Source organism: Sinocyclocheilus rhinocerous, unplaced genomic scaffold (genome assembly GCF_001515625.1).
Source record: "Sinocyclocheilus rhinocerous isolate Xijiao unplaced genomic scaffold, SAMN03320098_v1.1 scaffold1198, whole genome shotgun sequence".
Classification (NCBI taxonomy): domain Eukaryota; kingdom Metazoa; phylum Chordata; class Actinopteri; order Cypriniformes; family Cyprinidae; genus Sinocyclocheilus; species Sinocyclocheilus rhinocerous.
Genome location: NW_015649585.1, coordinates 310549 through 330633, shown reverse-complemented (window position 1 = coordinate 330633; position 20085 = coordinate 310549). Strand labels below are relative to the sequence as shown.

Genomic DNA, 20085 nt, shown 5'->3' with positions numbered 1-20085 from the left:
AAGCAGGCAAGACAAGACTATGACTAGACTATGGAAACTAGAACTAAATACTTAAACAAGGACAGGGAACTGGCTCCGTAAAGTAGCTATCGCTAGGTGAGTGATAAGCGCTTACAATACTCGGCAGTGAATGGTTGTTTGAGTGAGTGTTATATAATGAATGTGTGATTGATGACAGCTGTGTGCAATCAGTGCTGTGTGCAATAAGTGCTGTGTGCAATCAGTGCAATGGCTGATGGGATATGTAGTCCGGGATGACATGCAACAGTTTGTGTTGTGCGAGAGTCACTGTAATGGAAGGGTGACCTCTGGTGGTGATTGAACGGAAGTCCATGGACAGGATTCGTGACACCACGTGAGAGGATTTGTAAATGAGAGTGAAGTGACTCAACTGACACTGGTAGGTTACATTAAAATGACCACATGGTGAATGTAGTATGTCAATTTTAATTCATTCACAAATTCAGTCACGAAGTAATTACTTATTCCATAGAAGTACTTAGTCCGAGAGTACGCGATTTTAGACACTGCCACTGAATGAATGAGTCATTGAATTATTCACTCAACAATTCATACACTCTAAAAAATGCTGGGTTAAATATAACCCAGCGCAGAGTTAAAAAGGGACAAACCCAGCTATTGGGTTGTTTTGACCCAGCTATTGGGTTGTTTTGACCCAGCGGTTGGGTTGTTTTGAACCCAACAGCTGGGTCAAAACAACCCAATAGCTGGGTTTGTCCCTTTTTAACCCAGCATTTTTTAGAATGTATAAATGCACCAATTCATTCAGCAGGGAAACACCACTTTGTGTTGCTCTGAAATAAACTGTTGGTTCTGCCATTGATTTCATATGTCATATACTGGGTAAAATAGGGACAAACCCAGCAATTGGGTTGTATTTAACCCAGCATTTTTTAGAGTGTAGTATTCATAAAACAGTAGGCGAAAGTACCTGGATGACCTATTACTTTTGGCGATAGCTGGGTTTGTCCCTTTTTAACCCAGCATTTTTTAGAATGTATAAATGCACCAATTCATTCAGCAGGGAAACACCACTTTGTGTTGCTCTGAAATAAACTGTTGGTTCTGCCATTGATTTCATATGTCATATATTTGTTAGAAGAGCAAACACAGATAACGTCTCATTTATATCAAACTATTTAAAACATTATAAAAGCAGTGCATGCATGCTGCCAGTTGTGCTGTTGGTTTGAATACTGAATACTTGAAACGGCTTGTGTGATTGATTTCTTGAATGTAGAATTCATAGAGTGCATACTGTCTATTTTAGGAATCACGAACTAACAATGCACAAAACTGCTACATACCACTATTTATTTTTCTTGGTTAATTTCCAGTCGTCTAAATTAAGGGTAGCTAATGTATTATGAAAAAAAATAATTATCAATAAACAATAATATATTAATAAATTAAAATTAATATAAATTAATACATGCTGTAAAAATGCTTAGTTCTTGATACCAAATGTATTAATATTGTTAACAATTTGTCTTGTTTTTTTTATTGCAAAGTACTACCTGTATAAATTAAAAATGCTTATTTCATCGATCAAATGGATACTGTCTGATCAATACATGGTTTCAGCCTTGCTAAAATATTGTAGCAGATATGATTCAATGTTTTTTGTTTTTCTTTGAAATTGCAACTGGATTTCATTTTCTCGTCTACAGAAAGGCCTCAGTATGCTTTGAGTCAACATATGTGTCAACAGATAAGCTGCGAATGATTTCTGAAATGAAATCTGACTGATGTCTTGAATCTGACTTAATGTTAGGCACAGCAGTAAACATGACTTAATTAGGCACAGCAGTAAACATGTATTTCAGCTACGAATCTATTAAAAGCACAAGACGATACAGACTTGAAGGTGTACGAACTGCGACTTTGGTTGTTGTGCAATTCATCAAGTAAATCGTATTGATTTGGCCGTCTCTCAGCTCCACAGCTGGTTTTCTTGGTATATTCAGGTCATTATACTATTTTTGTCAGAACATTGCTAAAATGAGGCTTATTTTCTCACAGCTGCTGCATCAACAACCGTCTGGATAATGGAAAATGGAGCACCACTTTTCCATTTGACATTTTTACAAAAAACTCCATGACGCTTTTTCACATTACGTAACTTGACCTCTGTGCTTTATCTGTATATCACATAACCTTCCCTGAACCTTCAGAATTTATTTATGTCGGCTGCATTTGCAATGTGCCGCCTTGTTAGAGAAACAATAGAGAGCTCTCAAACTCTGTCGTTCCACTCAGCTTGTAAATGCTTGTTACGAAACCTTTAGCACTCTCTGTTCGCCACAGCACTTTCGGTTAATTCAGGGATAAAAGCGTGAAAGCACAGGAAACATCTTCTTGTGCTGTAAAGCATGAGGGTCAAAAACATCTTGGATAGTGCTTAATTGAAAACTGCGGTTTGTAATAGTGACGCATTTCAAACTTGACAGTAAGGCCTTGGTGAACTCAGTGTTGGAGCAATTAGCTTGATGTACTGACGCAAACTTACATTTTTAAATACTGCATTACTGTATCTTATAGTAAACAGGCTAATGTTTTAGTGCTACTTTTGCTAGCAGTTTTTTGTGTGTGCAGCCATTCATTTTAGTGAATCGCTCAATTTGGATGGTTTATTAAAAGAACTAGTTCAAAACAGAAATGTTCACTGATTCATTTGAGTCTCTGTAAAACATCTATAGCAAAATATTTAGCAAAATCGAGCTGTTTATTACTTTTTTTGACTGAGTTACACTACCAATGAGATGTTTGGTGTCAGAAAGATTTACTTATATTCAGCAAGTACACATTAAAATAATTAAAAGTGACAGCAAATACTTTTATATAGCCACAAAAGCTTTATGTTTGAAATAAATGCTGCTGAATTAGAATGATTTCTGAAGGATCATGTGACACTGTAGACTGGAGTAATGATGCTGAAAATTCAGCTTTTCATCACAGTAATAAATTACATTTCAAATATTTATTCAAATAGAAAAGTGTTATTTTAAATTGTAATAATATTTCACAGTTATTGCTGTTTTTACTGTATTTTTGATTAAATAAATACAACCTTGGTGAACATTTCAAAAACATTATACATTCTTACTGACGGAATAGTAGTGCATATAGATGCTTTCTAGTTATATTACTTATTTTAGTGAAAATTTAGAACTAATAGAAGTAAGTTATACTTAGTGTAAAAGTTGTTATCTATATTATTTCAGTGCCTGATTAATACTGTTCCGATTGCATGTGCAATTATCAAATCGCAGCAATATATTTAAAAGAATCTGCCTTTTTAAATAATCATTTAGCTGATTTTTTAGTATCTTGGAGGGAATAGCTAACTAAAGATGACCTTTACTGTGGTTGAACTGAGTAGCAAGTTGGCAAGATAAACTCTCAAAATAGTTTTTCCAGCACTGGAAGTGCAGTCATTTCTTGATCTGACATTATGCTTCAGTATCCATTTCATTTCTCTGCAGTGTTTCTGACGTTCTTTGGCTTGGCCAGTATTGGTCTGAGCTGTCTCATGGCACTCTTCTTGTATCATGTGGTGTTTGGAGTGAAATATCTCGGCATTCTCAATGGAGTGGCAGCTTTCGTCATCATAGGCATTGGTGAGAATAATAAAACATCAACCTATGAGCATTGTAAATGAACACATAGATTGGTCCTACCATCTTTTGAGAGTTGAATCTTCCTCTTTCTTTCCTTCCAGGTGTGGATGACGTGTTTGTGTTCATCAGTACGTTCAGACAGTCAGCCCACCTGACTTGTTCAATGCAGCGTATGATTTACACAGTAAAGACAGCAGGCCGAGCCACGTTCCTCACATCCTTCACAACAGCAGCAGCATATGCTGCAAACACCTTCTCACAGGTGCAGTCAGCCGAGCCGAATAAACATGTCCAGAAAATCAATTCTCCAAATAGAGATGTGCTAACATTTTGAAGGGTGTGTTCTAAGTAAAGTACTCAGGCTAAAACCTACTCTTAGGGAGGATGTTGTTAAGTTCACTTACAATGCTAGTCAAGGTTTCTTGCACCAAAATCAGTTGTATTTTAGTTTTTCTGAACTATTTTGCACAGGCTGTTTTTGCTGCTGTACCTTTAAGCCTGTAAAGCCTCACATATGATATAATAGTCAACATTTTAAATGGAAGTTTATGGAACCTTTAGACAAGATATTTAAAATAAATCCTAAAATAGTTGTAATACCATATTTATCTAGTTAAACATTAAGTGTAACATCACACTTGAGAGGGGGAAAAACACCTTTAGTTTTATTCAGAGGCTCAAACTGTGTAAAATTATGCAGTTTCTGGCAAGAAGAGGTGTTAAAGATATTTATTTAAAAATATTCTGATAGCTTGTAATGTAAATTAATGTGATTATAACACACTCTCGGAAAGAAAGGTAAAAAAAAAAAGCTGGTAGTGGGACGGTACCCTTTCAAAAGGTACTCCTTTGTACAGTACCTTATTTACCCCTACAGGGTGCGTTTTAGTACCTTAAAGATACATATTTGTACCCACATAATTAATACCTAAATGCTACATATTAGTACCTTTTGAAAAGGTACCACACCAGCAGGGTTGGGGAGTAACGGAATATATGTCACTTAGTTATGTATTGAAAATAAACAATATGAGTAACTGTATTTCATTACAATTACATATTAAGGTAATCGAATTACAGTTATATCTGAAAAACACAAGATGCACAAGTAAGCAACACAATGCATTACGAGCATATGGGTGTAGCATATGGGTGAAAACTTTTTGAATTAGAAAATCAGGGTAAATTGTACTTCTTTTGTCTTCTGAGAGACATGTAAGTATCTTCTGTAGCTTCTGAAGGGCAGTTCTAAATGAAAAAATATGATATTTAGGCAAAATAAGAAAAATGTACTCATCTCCATTCTGTTCAAAAGTTTTCATCCCCCGGCTCTTAATGCATGGTGTTTCCGCTTCTGTAATAGTTGCATATGAGTCCCTCAGTTGTCCTCAGTGTGAAAAGATGGATCTCAAAATCATACAGTCATTGTTGGAAAGGGTTCAAATACATAAACATGCTGGAAAACCGAAGAATTTGTGGGACCTGAAGGATTTTTCTGAAGAACTGTGCTCAGTTTAACTGTTCAGGACAAACAAGGGACTCATGAACAACTATCACTAAACAAAAAAAACAAAAAAATAAAAATAAAAAAAAACAGCTGTGGATCATTCAGGTCATTCACATCACAGCGTTAAGAATAAAGTGTATGTAAAATTTAGAACGGGGTAATTTTTATATATTCAACTATTATTTTCTGTTGTGAAGTATCTTATTAAAGTCAATACTAAATAAACAATAACATGCATTTTGTATTATCCCTCTTATTTTGGTAAAATAATAACATTTTGTAGACTCTGCAAGGTGTATGTAAACTTTTGGCTTCAACTGTATGTATTACGTAAGCCTAAGCTGCTTCAGTCCAGTAAGTGTTATATAAATTACTTCTGTTATGATTTGCTAACCTCAACATCCGGGTTGTTTGCTAAATACTACACATGCATATGTCAGTGTGCTCATGGTCGTGACAACAATTCCCTGACGATTTTTTCTAGGACTGTCAATTTTACACAATGAAAAAATAACACAATTTTAAAAATTCTGCTTTCAGTCACGACCTGTGACCTGTACATTCTTTAACTTTCCTGTCATCAAAGCTTTTTAAGTGGTGTGATAAAACGAACTAAAGTTCTGAGTGAACTTGAGGATTTGTATGTGACCTCCTACTTTGAAGCTCAGGATCTAACATCAATCAAAAAATAAAGACCATGAGCACAAATGATGAAATAAGCCGCAAGAACATGTAGAGTAGACAGTCGAACATTGCTTTATCTTTAAAAAGGGGTCTTATTTTATTCACTTTAGCTTTTGTACCCATGGGGCTTTTATGTTTCTGTCACCGACTCATGTTTATTCAATAGCGTATTCTGGCGTAATGAGAATCCCACCGGTTAATTTATTTTAAAACATGCAAAGGAGTAAAAAAATTCTGACAACACCTGACGCGTGACCTTTATCTGTTTTGCATGCGTCATTAGATCCCAGCGGTTCATGATTTCGGTCTGTTCATGTCTCTAATTGTGAGCTGCTGCTGGCTTTGGGTGTCCATTCTCATGCCTGCTGCCCTTTGCATCTGGAGCCAGTGTGGAGCTGCCCATGCCAACGCCTGTCCCAAATGGTAGATTGTGTTATTTCTTCCAAAATGTCTTTTGAGAAATGTGCATGTTCTTTCTTTCGAATTGAGTGTTTGTTTTTTTTGGTCCATACATTAGAAGACAATAGCCACCAAAACTGTTTGGTTACCAAAAATTTTCAAAATATCTCAACCTGTTCTCATGGGAAAAATTAAACGTTAGCATTAGTTCTGGCAGGTCACGTGAGTCAAGCTTGCATCAGCTGATTCTCAGCTGATCACATCTACCTATAGGAATACGACACCTATCGCGGCATTCCTCTATACCCTCTTGGGACCTGACTCTAGTGCTCACGGCACTACAGCAGGGCCCATTTGAGCCTTTGCAGACGGTCGAGCTGAAATTTCTTTCGATGAAGACTTTGCTCCTGCTGGCATTGGCCTCCATCAAGAGGGTAGGGGACCTGCATGCATTTTCGGTCAACGATTCGTGCCTAGAGTTCGGGCCGGCTGATTCCCAGGTAACCCTGAGGCCCCGGCCCGGCTATGTGCCCAAGGTTCCCGCTACTCCCTTCAGGGATCAGGTGGTGAACCTCCAAGCGCTGCCCTCGGAGGAGGCAGACCCAGCCCTAGCTTTGCTCTGTCCCGTCCGAGCCTTAAGGGGCTACGTTGACCGGACGCAAAGCTTCAGGACCTCAGACCAGCTCTTTGTCTGTCACGGAGGCCGGCAGAAGGGGAATGCCGTCTCGAAGCAGAGGATGGCCCACTGGATAGTGGATGCCATCACCCTGGCTTATCAGGCACAGGGTGTGCCCTGCCCGCTCAGGTTGCGGGCTCACTCAACTAGAAGTGTTGCATCCTCCTGGGCGCTGGCTCGTGGCGCCTCGCTGGCGGATATCTGTAGAGCTGCGGGCTGGGCGACCCCTAACACGTTCGCTAGATTCTATAGCCTTCGTGTGGAGCCGGTATCCTCCTGTGTTCTCACCTCAAACGGGTAGAAGCACTGAGAGGCCCCGGCTTCGGGTCGGCTTGCAAAAACCACTCCAGAGAGTCCATATAGTAGACCCTGTTGAGTTCCTCCGTCCCCTCGGCAGCCAGACGTGGCGGAGCGTCCGGCGTCAGGCCTTCACTCGTTGAATCCTCGAGAACCGGTAGAAGGCTGGGTTCCATATGTAAGACCCAAGTGGATCTCATATGTGTAAAGTCCACGGTATAGCCTTGAGCCCGTGTTTCCCCGGCAGACTTCTGCCATTCCAAGAGGGTTCAATCACCTCCATTCTTCCATATGCACCTAAGGAATGTTCATATGTGTATTTGCTTCCGAAACCTCCTTCGGGAAGGTTGGAGCTTCCGTAACGCCCCTGTTCCAAGTAGAACGGGTACGTTTTCCCAGTGTTATCCAGTCTTACTCAGTGGGTAGTGCCATAGTAGCAGTAGCTGGTCCTCTTGTGAAGCCCTGGCCTATGCCAAAAAGTAGGGGCGCAGGTGGCTTCCACAGGACACTGGAAGGGGCAGTAGCTGTGGCCCTTTGGTAGGATCCCAATTTCGTCGGTCATCCGACGTGACGTCGAGAGTGACCGACTGAAAGGGAACGTCTCGGTTACGTATGGTAACCCTCGTTCCCTGAAGGAGGGAACGGAGACGTCACGTCCCGTCGCCACAGCTCCTGTACCACCGCTGAGCGGCCGGGTCACCGGCTCGGCTCCTCAGCGAAAACCTGAATATGCGCTGCATCTGCTGCCTACTTATACTCACGCTGTGATCAGCGGCAGCTGGATGCAATAATCGCATGCCAATGTGCATTGGCTCGTTTAGTTTACACTCTAAGTAGATTGGTCCCTCTAAGCGAGATCCCAATTCGTCGGTCATCCGACGTGACGTCTCCGTTCCCTCCTTCAGGGAACGAGGGTTACATACGTAACCGAGACGTTTCCAAGGCAGGTTTAATGTGCCTTTGATATTTAAAGAAAAACATTGAAATCTGTTATACTGTATAAACATCCCTATAGCTGAAGAAATAGCTGTAAGTTTAATTTTGACTTTTACTCTCTATTTAAAATAAAATAAATAAATGTAAATGTGGTCTCTGTTGAAGATCTGAGATGATCAACATCACAGCGCTGAACATCACACGGCCCTAATTAAAGCTGTTAATGATCTCAGATCTACAGAAGTGGACCGGCCTCTCAGGCACACCGTTTTTAATTGGTTTAGATCCTATCAGTCTAGCAGAAAGTTCTTTGTTACCTCATAAGAGCACTGACTAATTAAAACTGATATAGCATGTGGAGACCCTCCAGCAATGTTTAGCATTTTTACAACATTTAACGAAAATAAAGAGACATAAAAGCCATCAAGATAAACCTTTAAAGTTTGAATGTTAGGCTACGTTATGTAATGTCAGAATCTCTCGCATTACCTATAGCCTGTTTGAATATTCAAGGAATATAATACATAGCATGTTTAAAGGAATAGTTCACCTATAAATCAAAATTTGATGAAAACCCTCAGGCCATCCAAGATGTAGATGAGTTTGTTTCTTCACTAGAACAGATTGGGAGAAATTTAGCATTACATTCCTTTGCAGTGAATGGGTGCCGTCAGAATGAGAGTCCAAACAGCTGATAGAAACATCACAATAATCCACACCACCATCAGTTAACGTCTTGTGAAGTGAAAAGCTGAGTGTTTGTAAGAAACAAATCCATCATTAAGATATTTTTAACTTTAAACTATTGCTTCTGGCCAAAATGCCAGTCCATAATCCATAATGACCCTTCCTCCAGTGAAAAAGTCCGTCCCCTGCTGTTCTCTAACATCAAAATCCACCCACATATTTGTTTAGAACTGTTTTGGACTGTCTTTGCTTGTAAACAGTGCTTGATCTGTGCATATTTCTCTCCTGATTCAGACAACCTTTTCACTGGAGAAAGCAATATTATGAAGGACTTTTATTTTAGCTGGAAGCAACAGTTTGAAGTAAAAAAAAAAACGTCATAATGATGGATTTGTTTATTACAACTCGCAGCTTCTCGCTTCATAAACCCTGAGGGGGAAAATCTTCAGCAAATTTTCATTTTTGGGTGAACTTTTCCTGATTTCAAGAACCCGATTGCTCTCAACACCCCAAACTTGCGCTCTCATTTTTAGAAACGCAGCTATAGTGAAATCTTGCATCTCTGTTATGGATTACAGTGAAAATGACCACAGAAGACTTCATTATTAAAATTACTGTAATATTACTGTAGCAATGTTCATTTTGTTTCTAGGCTGATTGTTTTGCACAATGTACTGCAGTAGTTTTTCTTAGCGAACGCTTTAATATCATATAAATGCAAGATTAGTAAATAATATCAACTCGAATCAATATTTAAGTCCAAGCATTTATTCATTTAGTGGTCTTGATCACCCTGTCAGGATTTATTTTGCAATAATGACCGGCTGATTGTACTTTATATGCTATATATATCAGCGTCTATCGGCTACTGAGAAATATTGATCGTCCACTAATCTGGATGTTCTTCTCAATTCGTTAAAATGCAAGACATTCGATGGCTCCTGCATTATATTAATGCAGTTTGGAATGGGATACAAGGCTACTATGAATGCAGAGAGCACAAATTTAATAGCTTTTGGACACAGAAGAGCGCTTATGTGTGGAAGATTAATGAGCGCTCAGAGGAGGATAAGTCTTGTGTATATAGATAGAAGTATTTCTGTTTATTTACAAACACTGCTGTGCTTTTTAAACATGATGTGCAAGGCAAGATTCAACATGTTGTGGTCAGAAAAAAATTGCTTTTTTTTACATAAAATTTTTGATTATACTTGTTACAGAATCTGGTAGGGAGTTTTTCAGAGCCTGTGGGTGTTTTAACTTTGCTGAAGCATCAATATGAGAATCATATTGGCTGTGCTTCTTCTTAATTGTGTGAATTAATGCAGTCCTCCTGGACTAAATTAAGCGTTAGCGTTAGTTCTGGCAGGTCACGTGAGTCAAGCTTGCATCAGCTGATCACATCTACCTATAGGAATACGACACCTATCGCGGCATTCCTATATAAGCTCTATTCAGTATTATTCAGCAGCTTTTCAGCTTGCTCCGGAGCAAATTACCCTCCTCCATCCCCAGCTCCTCCTTTCGCCACAGTCAGGACTTGGCTTTCTGATATTCCTTGCTAATCAGACTCCTTTATCTTGAATAAAGTGTTACACTTAAATATTATTAAGTACATTAATGATATCTGCCTTGTTCTGTTCTGTTAACCCTAGGGGGGTTATTATTGCTGCTCTCCCTGCTCATTCATGACAGGCTGCATGGATGGGCAGGGAGTTTTTTGCGCAGAACAGAACCATACTGCCAAACCAAACTTTATGCTAAGTATCTATCATTTTGACGATAGTGGTCCTGACAGAACTAAGAGTTTTTGGGTAAATGATCTGTTTAAAGTTATTGTTCACACAGAACAACAAATTCTGTCATTATTAAACCTTTAAGACTTTTTTTTCCTTTCATTGTGCTGGTCACTCTTTTCCTTGCAATTACATTGAATTTAATGAATTGGTTGCTGGTCACTCTTTCCCAAGCAATTACACTGACATTTACATACAATTACTTGCTTTTTTTGTGTGTATTTTCCCTTTAACCCTGAGACTGTTAACCCTAACAGGTGGACCACTCTAACTAAACTGTCCACCAGCCCCAGTCCGCTCTCAGATGAAGACGATGTTGCTCTAATAACGGTAGAAATGGAACCAGGTAATGATGATGTCATCACCACAAATGCTATTTTGATAAAAGATTACAGAGACAGTTTGGAATACTGGAACATTTGGAATACTGTGCACCGATGAATCATTCACGATAAGACCATGAATATGAACTTAGCAAGTAAACAGGGTCTGTTTTGATTTCACGTTGATCTGAAATTAAAAACCATGGTGCATTATCTCAGATCATCACATTCAGCTGCTGAGTCACTCCTTGTATTGTTGATTTCTGCGCAGGTGTGTATGACTCTGAATCCGATGCGGTGCTGCTGTCGCTCTCGGCTGAAGCTGCTTTGGCCGTGTCCACTGAGGGCAGTGTAGGGGTGGTCAGCGCTCACCTTCAGAAGCTCCTGAGACACTGGGTGGCAGAGCCTGTAGTGGAGAAACGGAAAACCATTATAGGTGAGTAACACTTGTAATGATTAGGAATGTTTAGAGGTTTATCTCAGAAGACGAGAAGACGATGCTTTCATAATTCTCACATTAGTTAAGCATCTTTATACATTTGCTCTCAGCCGCAGACAATGCTCTCACAGGCCGCCCACAGAGCATTGGCTTACTGTCTGATGTATGTCACGCACAAAACTACCAAGAGCTGGCTGAAACCTTTCACTCTGATTCACTGGCTTCTAAGGGTGTATTCACACCTGTCTTGTTTGGTTCGATTGAATCGAACTCAAGTTGGTTTCGCCCCTTGGTGCGGATCTTTTGGCCAGGTGTAACCAAACAACCATACCGAGACCACTTCCAGACGAACTCTGGTACGGTTGAAAGGATAAACCAATGAATGGATGACCTTAAGCAGATGTGTGGTTTTGTTTACGGTTTATGGTTCACTTGCAAAAAGGGCAGTGTGAAAGCAAACTGCACCAAACCAAAAAAAATCAACATTGTATTTGGCCCGGACAAAAGCAAGTGAACTAGCGGACTTTCCGTTACTTTCTGGAGTTGTGCACAGATTTATATCACTTTGTCTGGTCCCAAAGTTATGTCAAATTATGGTACGAAGTTAAAGTAATTAATATACAATACTATACTTGTCACGGTCTGTGGTTGTAGTGACGCACACAACAATAGAGGTAAATGGAAATAACTTTAATTGAAGTCTTTAATCAGACTTCAAATCAGGACAAATACCAGGAGCAAGGAGAACCACTAAACAACATCAACGCAAGACAATGGAACTGAGGAAAACACAGGGCTTATAAACACATGTAACGCAATCAGGGAGAACAGAAACAGGTGAGGAGTAATCCAGGATAATTAATAGAACACAGCTGACACAAATGAAACTTAATACAGGAATCAAACCAAATAAGGAAAACTAGGAACATACACGTGACAATACTATGCTACACGATAATAGTATAGTATAGTATAGTATAGAATGACTGGATGACATACTACACTTGCCAAAGTGTGCAGTGCACAACAGAGCTACTGCATGGGATACTGTATCCCACAATCGTATTCCCTTGACATGACCATCTCCAGTGAGATTGATGAACCAGTAATATCAGCCACAATCTCTTTCTTCACTCAGTATTTGATAAGACTGCCAAGTGTGGAGACATTTTTACACAAAATTTGTGCAAAATAACTGGACAGCACTCATTGAATTAAAAATGCAATGTGATGATGTCCCATGTCAGCAATGTTGAGTACTATTTGACATGTTTATGTGGAATAATGCCTATACTGAGTTGCTTACTATTTAAATGAAAATCTGAAACTTAGAAATGTTACCTAGGTAACTAACTGTAATAATAATAATAATAATATAAAATGAAAAAAAATCAATGAAAATATAATTATAAAATCTTATATAAATATAAAATCTAATTAAAATTGATACATTATTATTTATAATATTCATAAATGCTATAATAGTAACCTAATGAGAATTGTTTCTAAATAATTGCACTGAAATTCATTTTTAAAAATATATCTTTATACCTTCATAAGATATAGACAATGGTTGACTAAAGAATGCTGGTCTGATAAATGATTATCTGAAAACGAACAAAGAGTACAATAGTGAACTCATGCAAGTCAGATTCAGATTTTTCTGCTAATGTACAGACAATTTGTGCATGAGTAAGATGAACATTTCCTGGCTGTTTTGTTTCAGACTCTCTGTATTTTGTTCTTAGTCTCAAGGTCAGTCTATTCACAGTTCAAACAAAGGAGCTATGAACCGCATCCCTTAAGTGTCTGCAACAATGCAATTAAGCATGTTGGAGCGTAGCAAGAAATTTCCACAAACGCCTATTGTGTAAATGCATATTTATGCAGCTGCATGCATGTCAATAAGCTAAATTAGAGCCAGGTTTCTCCCAGGCCACCACTGCTCTTTCCTCTTATTAGGTGAGCAGCCTGAGCATTGTTGATACAACAGTGCTATAATTATAGACTTGGAGACAGTAACAATACAGTCATGCATAATGTAGCAGGATGCATTTAAACCTTGTTCTGTGCAAAAATGGCTGGTCTTTTAAAAATTGCTTGTAAATCTCACAATATGCTATGTCATCACCAAATCCTGGATTCAGCCCTTTTCTGAACTTGTTTTCTTTCAATCAGCAAGGGTTTTGTATTACGTATTGGAGGTGATCAATCGTAGGCCTCATTGATCTGAGCTTACACTATATGGACAAAAGTATTGGGACACCTGACCATTATACCAACAGGGCATCGCATTATAAATACATAGACAGTTAGTCCCACCTTTGCAGCTTGCAAAGAAATTGAAAAAAAAAAAAAGGCTGAAAAAAATAGATTGATTTCAGTATTTGGTAATATTATAGCCAGTGCTGGATAGATTACTTACAAATTGTAGTCCGTTACTGATTTGAAATTACTTGACAAAAATTGTAGTTTGTAATGTAATCCGTTACATTACACATTTTAGGTAATATAATCAAACTACTTTCTGATTACTTTTAGATTACTTTTGACCTAACTCGTTTATGACATTGATTTAAATCAGATAATCGTGTATCGTAGAGAAAGAAAATATATTGCTTTTGTTGTTATTAATAACATGAAGTGCATTAAACATTACATTACATCAAGGTTTCACAAACAGGGCTTGTGAAGGAACTGCGGGGTAAATAAAAACGAATGTGTTCAGTAGTTGATGCAATGTTGAAATGTTGAGAAAATTATTATTGTAAATTATAGCCACCAGAGAAGTCATTGGTCTTTGTGTGAATGTCCACAAAACTGAAACAATTTCTGAATGTATATTAGCGCTAGGCTATTTTAGAAGAAAAATTTAAAAGTTGAAAAAGAATTACTGAGAATCAATAAATTATGAATAATTTATTGCTTTTATGTGAATAATATGTAATTATGTAATCAATAAAAAAAAGAAACTGTAGTCTGATTTTCACAAGTATTTTCAAATGTAATGATCTGATTACCTAATTTTATTTTTTATTTTTATTTTTATTTAACCTTTATTTAACCAGAAAAACGCTGTTTAAAAAAAAGACAAAATGGGCAGCAATACAATCAGTTTCATCACAAATTTACACAACACAAACAAACTAAAAACAATTGTAGTACATATCATTAAATCATCCTCCATTTGCCGAATAACTGTTTTAAAATGATCCAAAGACAGCAAATTTTGTAATTTCAATTTCAGAATTTTTGGAATCTGATTACATAATCCAGATTACATGTAATCCTTTACTACCCAGGACTGATTATAGCATAATGAGAAATTTATAAGCAGTTTTTAAGCCGATCACATCACAAGTATAATCAGTCGGTAAAAAAAAATCCCCAAAAATATTTGATATTTTTTGCGGGAATTTGTTATGTCCTGTTTGAGCAAAGTCTTAGATTTAGTCCTGTCCATTAATATTAATTAGCATTTTGGGTCAAAATGACCCGAACGCAACATCAGGGTTAAATCCCAACATTAGTTTTTGTGATAAACATCCTTCCTCCGTCCACTTGTTCCATACTACAACCCTCTCACGTCCCATGCTGTCTGGTGTTTCAGGTGTGTATGCTCTGGTTCTGCTGAGCTCGGTGTGGTGCTGCTGTCTCCTGCGGCCGGCCAGTCACGCGCCTGTGCTCTTCCACAGAGACACCAACCTGCAGAGACTGCTGGACCTGCGCAGCAACCTCAGCGCCCAGGGCATCGCCTGCCATATGTGCTCGGGTGGGTCTTCTAAACATCGCTGCTGGAGTATAATACTCTAGTGGCTCATTGAAAACAATTGCACTGCCTTATTTAATTAGCTTACAGATTTTCTGCTTAGGGAAAGATACAGTTGATGAAGGCAGCAGGCAATGAGCCGAAACATTTGCTTTTGAGTAGTGCCAATATTTGGGTGTCAGGCAACTTTCATGAATAAGACATTATATAAGGCATAATGTTTAGTGTCACCCTGAAGGGATTTATTTGTTGTGTTTGTGTTGATCTGCTACATCAGTACATTATTCATTATCAGTTACATTGTTTTGTTTGACCATGAAATGCCACAACTGAATCGGAATCAAGTATCCCAGAGAGTGTGCCATAACAAGCATTATATAATGCTTAACAGAGCAGTGGTTATATATTCAATCATAATATATGAATACATACTGTATAAGTGTTTGAGGACAGATTTAAAATCTGGTATTCAAAATTTGAAAAATAATGAAGCCTATCCCTTGATCCCCTCATAATTTTCTATCAGATCTTTCTATATCCTGACAAATAAAGTGGCAAAAAGGCTAAAAAATATAAACTATACTATGCTATACTATACTATACTATGCTTCGCTGCGCTACACTACACTACACTATACTATACTATACTATACTATATTATGCTACGCTACACTATACTATACTATGCTACGCTACACTATACTACGCTACGCTACTCTACACTATACTATACCATACTATACTATACTACGCTACACTGTACTATACTATACTATATTATACTATACTACACTACACTACACTATACTATACTAAGCTTTTCAAAACTATTTGAATGTACACTACCATTGAAAAGTTTGAGGTGAGTAATTTGTTTACTGGAAAAGACTTTCTAGGCTGAACCTCATACAAAAATATATTTCAGACAGATGTTTTTCTTTTGAACACTCTTTTCATCATTCTGAAAAAGAACGTATCACCGTTTTCATAAAAAATATTAAGTATTCCTCAAAATTTAACATATTAAAGATAACTGCTTTCATTGATAATAATATGAAATGTTTCTTGAGTATCAAATGAGCATATTGTACTTTCTAAAGGATCATGAAGTAATCTAAAAGTTTGATTACTTTTGTTTACTGGAAAAGACTTTCTAGGCTGAACCTCATACAAAAATATATTTCAGACAGATGTTTTTCTTTTGAACACTCTTTTCATCATTCTGAAAAAGAACGTATCACCGTTTTCATAAAAAAATATTAAGTATTCCTCAAAATTTAACATATTAAAGATAACTGCTTTCATTAATAATAATATGAAATGTTTCTTGAGTATCAAATGAGCATATTGTACTTTCTAAAGGATCATGAAGTAATCTAAAAGTTTGATTACGTTTAGATCACTGAAGACTGGAGTAATGATGCTGAAAATTCAGCTTTGATTACAAGAATAAATTACATTTAATAGAAAAGCTGTGCTTTGATAAATACCATGGTACTAAATAATTACCATAGTTGTATACCATGGCATTTACATAGTACCGCACACACAAATACTTGTAGTAATATTATTAATACTAATATTAATCTTTATTCTACGTAGTACATGCCTAAAAATTCCTACATTTATTTAAATGTCTAAATTTAAACAAAAGAATAAATAAAGTGGGGTCACACTTAAGTTTAGGGACAAATTCTAACTATTAGCTATGACTTTTGCCTCAATAAATTCCTAATTTGCTGATTATTAATAGTTAGTAAGGTATTTGTTAAGTTTAGTTATGGGGTGGATTAAAGGATCTAAAATATTGTCATGCAGAATAAGCCACATAGTACTACTAAACAGCCAATATCCTAGTAGTATGCATGTTAAAACAACTAGCTTATAATGAAATTTGGACCTTAAAATAAAGTGTTGCCTAAAGTGTTAGAGCCTGAGGTGTCCCACCTCTCTGTGTCTCACAGGTGTTTTTATGGAGCGACCTCATAATCTGCACAGCACTGCTGACTTCACAAGCTCTACCTCAGGGAACCATCCCACAATTCCCTCAAACCAGACCAAACCAGCATCCAACAACAGCACACAGATGCTCGCAGGTTTGTTTCTCTGCTCTGCTGGGAGGAAAGGGTGGAAAAACACTGACACCTGTTTCATCAAAGCTTAATCAGTCTTTGATGCAGTCCCTGCTGGAAAAAAACAGGTCATAGCAGTAGAAGGTTGTCAGGCTGGTAAACTAGTTTGAGAGCACGGTTAATCAGCTCACCCAGGCCTCCACCAGCTTAATTGGTGCTCTGACTAGCTCTAACTAGCTCTAGTCAAGATGGTCGACCACACAGGTTCTCTTCTTCAGGTCCATTTCTATCCCTTTATCGTGAAGACTGTTTTTTTTTAGTTTTTTTTTTAAATATATTCAAATAGAAAACATGTTTAACATATGTTACATTGTAACAATAGTCCATAATATGACAGTTTTTACTGTATTTTTGATCAAATAAATGCAATAAATTGAGCATACTGTAATAGCATATCACAAAATAATCGTAATTATTCCAAACTTTTGACCGGCAGTGTATATTATTGCTATATTTATATACACTGCTGGGTAGATTTCTTACAAATTGTAGTCGGTTACTGATTACAAATTACATAATAGAAGTCATAGTTTGTAATGTAATCCATTGGATCCAAATTAGGTAATGCATTCTGACTACCTTTTGGTTACTTTTAGATTACTTTTGACTTAAAATATATTCCATTCTTTGTAAACATCATGAAGTGTATTAAACATTACATTATGCCAGGGTTTCGCAAACTGGAACTACATGGGGTTTGTGAGTAGATGAAAAGCAGGAAGACTTTCTAAATGTAAAAAAGCGGTAGAATTTTAGAAAGAAAAAATTTGAAAGAAAAAATCTAATTATGAATAATTTACTGCCATTCTGTAAATAATATGTAATCGTGTAATCTAGTAATCTAATTACGAGTATTTTAAAATGTAATATAAAGAAGTACTTAATTTTTGGAATTAATGATGTAATCCAGATTACATGTAATCATTTACTTCCTAGCACTATCAGCAATATCGGTTTTTATATTGTGTTTGGATACTAGAAGCTAAGATGCTTTCACAGAAAATTCGACAGCTGTGCTACAAAAAGCAGACCAAAATAATAGTGATAGTAATAGTAGTAATAGTAATAACACTGAAATAAAATGTTGTTGCTATGGAAATTATATATTGTCTCTATCCACAGTTGACATGGGGTTTGTGAGTAGATGAAAAGCAGGAAGACTTTCTAAATGTAAAAAAAGCGGTAGAATTTTAGAAAGAACAAATGTGAAAGAAAAAATCTAATTATGAATAATTTACTGCAATTCTGTAAATAATATGTAATCATGTAATCTATAAAAAGTAACTGTAATCTAATTACGAGTATTTTAAAATGTAATATAAAGAAGTACTTAATTTTTGGAATTAGTGATGTAATCCAGATTACATGTAATCATTAGCAATATCGGTTTTTATATTGTGTTTGGATACTAGAAGCTTAGATGCTTTCACAGAAAATGCGACAGCTGTACTACAAAAAGCAGACCAAAATAATAGTAATAGTAGTAATAGTAGTAAAATAACACTGAAATAAAATGTTGTTGCTATGGAAATTATATATTGTCTCTATCCACAGTTGTAAAGTCTATCAAATTATGAAACAAGATTAGCTATAAGCATCTCCACAGAAGGCAATAGTGTCATTATTCAACTTGAGTCAGCTCAATGTTGATTCAGTTCAGTTCAGTAACAGTGCAGTATCCATCAGTTTTGAAGCAAATTTGATTCAGAAAGCAGCTCTACAGAAGACGAAAGTGTCATTATTTGGCTACTAAACTACAGCTTATCCACAATAATCGTATAACAGCTAATGTCCTGCTAGAAACCATGAAAATACAGTTTTAATCTGAGTTTAGTTTGACAGTGTATTTAGAAACTGTCTGCTTAACAATTACAAAGTGCATTTATATCTGGCTAAATTCCTCCAGTTTATTAACCTAATGAACTTAATGTGCTGTGAAAACATACATTTGGATGTTCTCAAAACTGCAGTGGCTTTTTGATGTTTTTCGATGTTATTATGCAGTCTCTCCTGCCTGCAGTAGATAACTGAGAATATTTCACTCTGAATCCTCCCCTTACCAGCTGTAAAAAAAAATAATATATCTAGAAAAGGGAAGGAATAAATAAAGAGAACGTTTTTTTTATTTTTTTATTTAGGATGAAGTCAAGTAGCGTCGAAAGAGATGAGTTTTCAGCTGTCGCTTGAAAATGGTCAGGGATTCAGCATTCCGGTTAGGGGTGGGAAGATAATTCCACCAGCCAGGAATGGTGAACGTGAATGTTCTGGAAAGTGATTTTGAGCCTCTCTGTGATGGTACCACGAGGCGTCGCTCACTAGCGGATCTCAGACTTCTGGAGGGGATGTAGATTCGTAGTACTTTACATTGTAGCAAAGTGTCATTTCTTCAGTGTTGTCACATGAAAAGATATAATAAACTATTTACAAAAATGTGAGGGGTGTACTCACTTCTGTGAGATACTGTATATATATATATATGATAGTACCCTTTTATGGGCAACATATTCATATAGATCATCGCTATTTTTACACAGCTCTCACACACACCGCTTTCCTGAACTCTGCTCCTGTGAAATCACAAAATAAAATGCGAACAAATGCACCCCATTATTGATTTACATACACTAACATGCTTGCAATTTTAGGCCATGTCCACACGTACACAGGTATTTTTATAAACGGAGTTTTTCCTTCTTCTGTTTTTAAAAAAATCTCCGTCCACATGAAAACTCAAACGCATGCTGTGAAGCACTGTCAAGAGCATGCCAAACCAACAGGTGGCGATATAATCTCAACCGT

General features: G+C 37.0%; 1 protein-coding gene across 1 annotated transcript in view; it reads left to right on the top strand.

The window, feature by feature from the left end:
- The window catches only part of LOC107710822 (protein dispatched homolog 3-like), a 55744-nt gene that overhangs the window by 6122 nt on the left and 29537 nt on the right, over positions 1-20085 (top strand). Inside the window, exons 5-11 of the mRNA XM_016515671.1 lie at positions 3507-3641; positions 3743-3903; positions 6116-6255; positions 10881-10969; positions 11218-11382; positions 14996-15157; positions 17119-17250. Of these exons, the coding sequence (XP_016371157.1) occupies positions 3507-3641; positions 3743-3903; positions 6116-6255; positions 10881-10969; positions 11218-11382; positions 14996-15157; positions 17119-17250 (984 nt within the window). The remainder of the gene's footprint in view (positions 1-3506; positions 3642-3742; positions 3904-6115; positions 6256-10880; positions 10970-11217; positions 11383-14995; positions 15158-17118; positions 17251-20085) is intronic.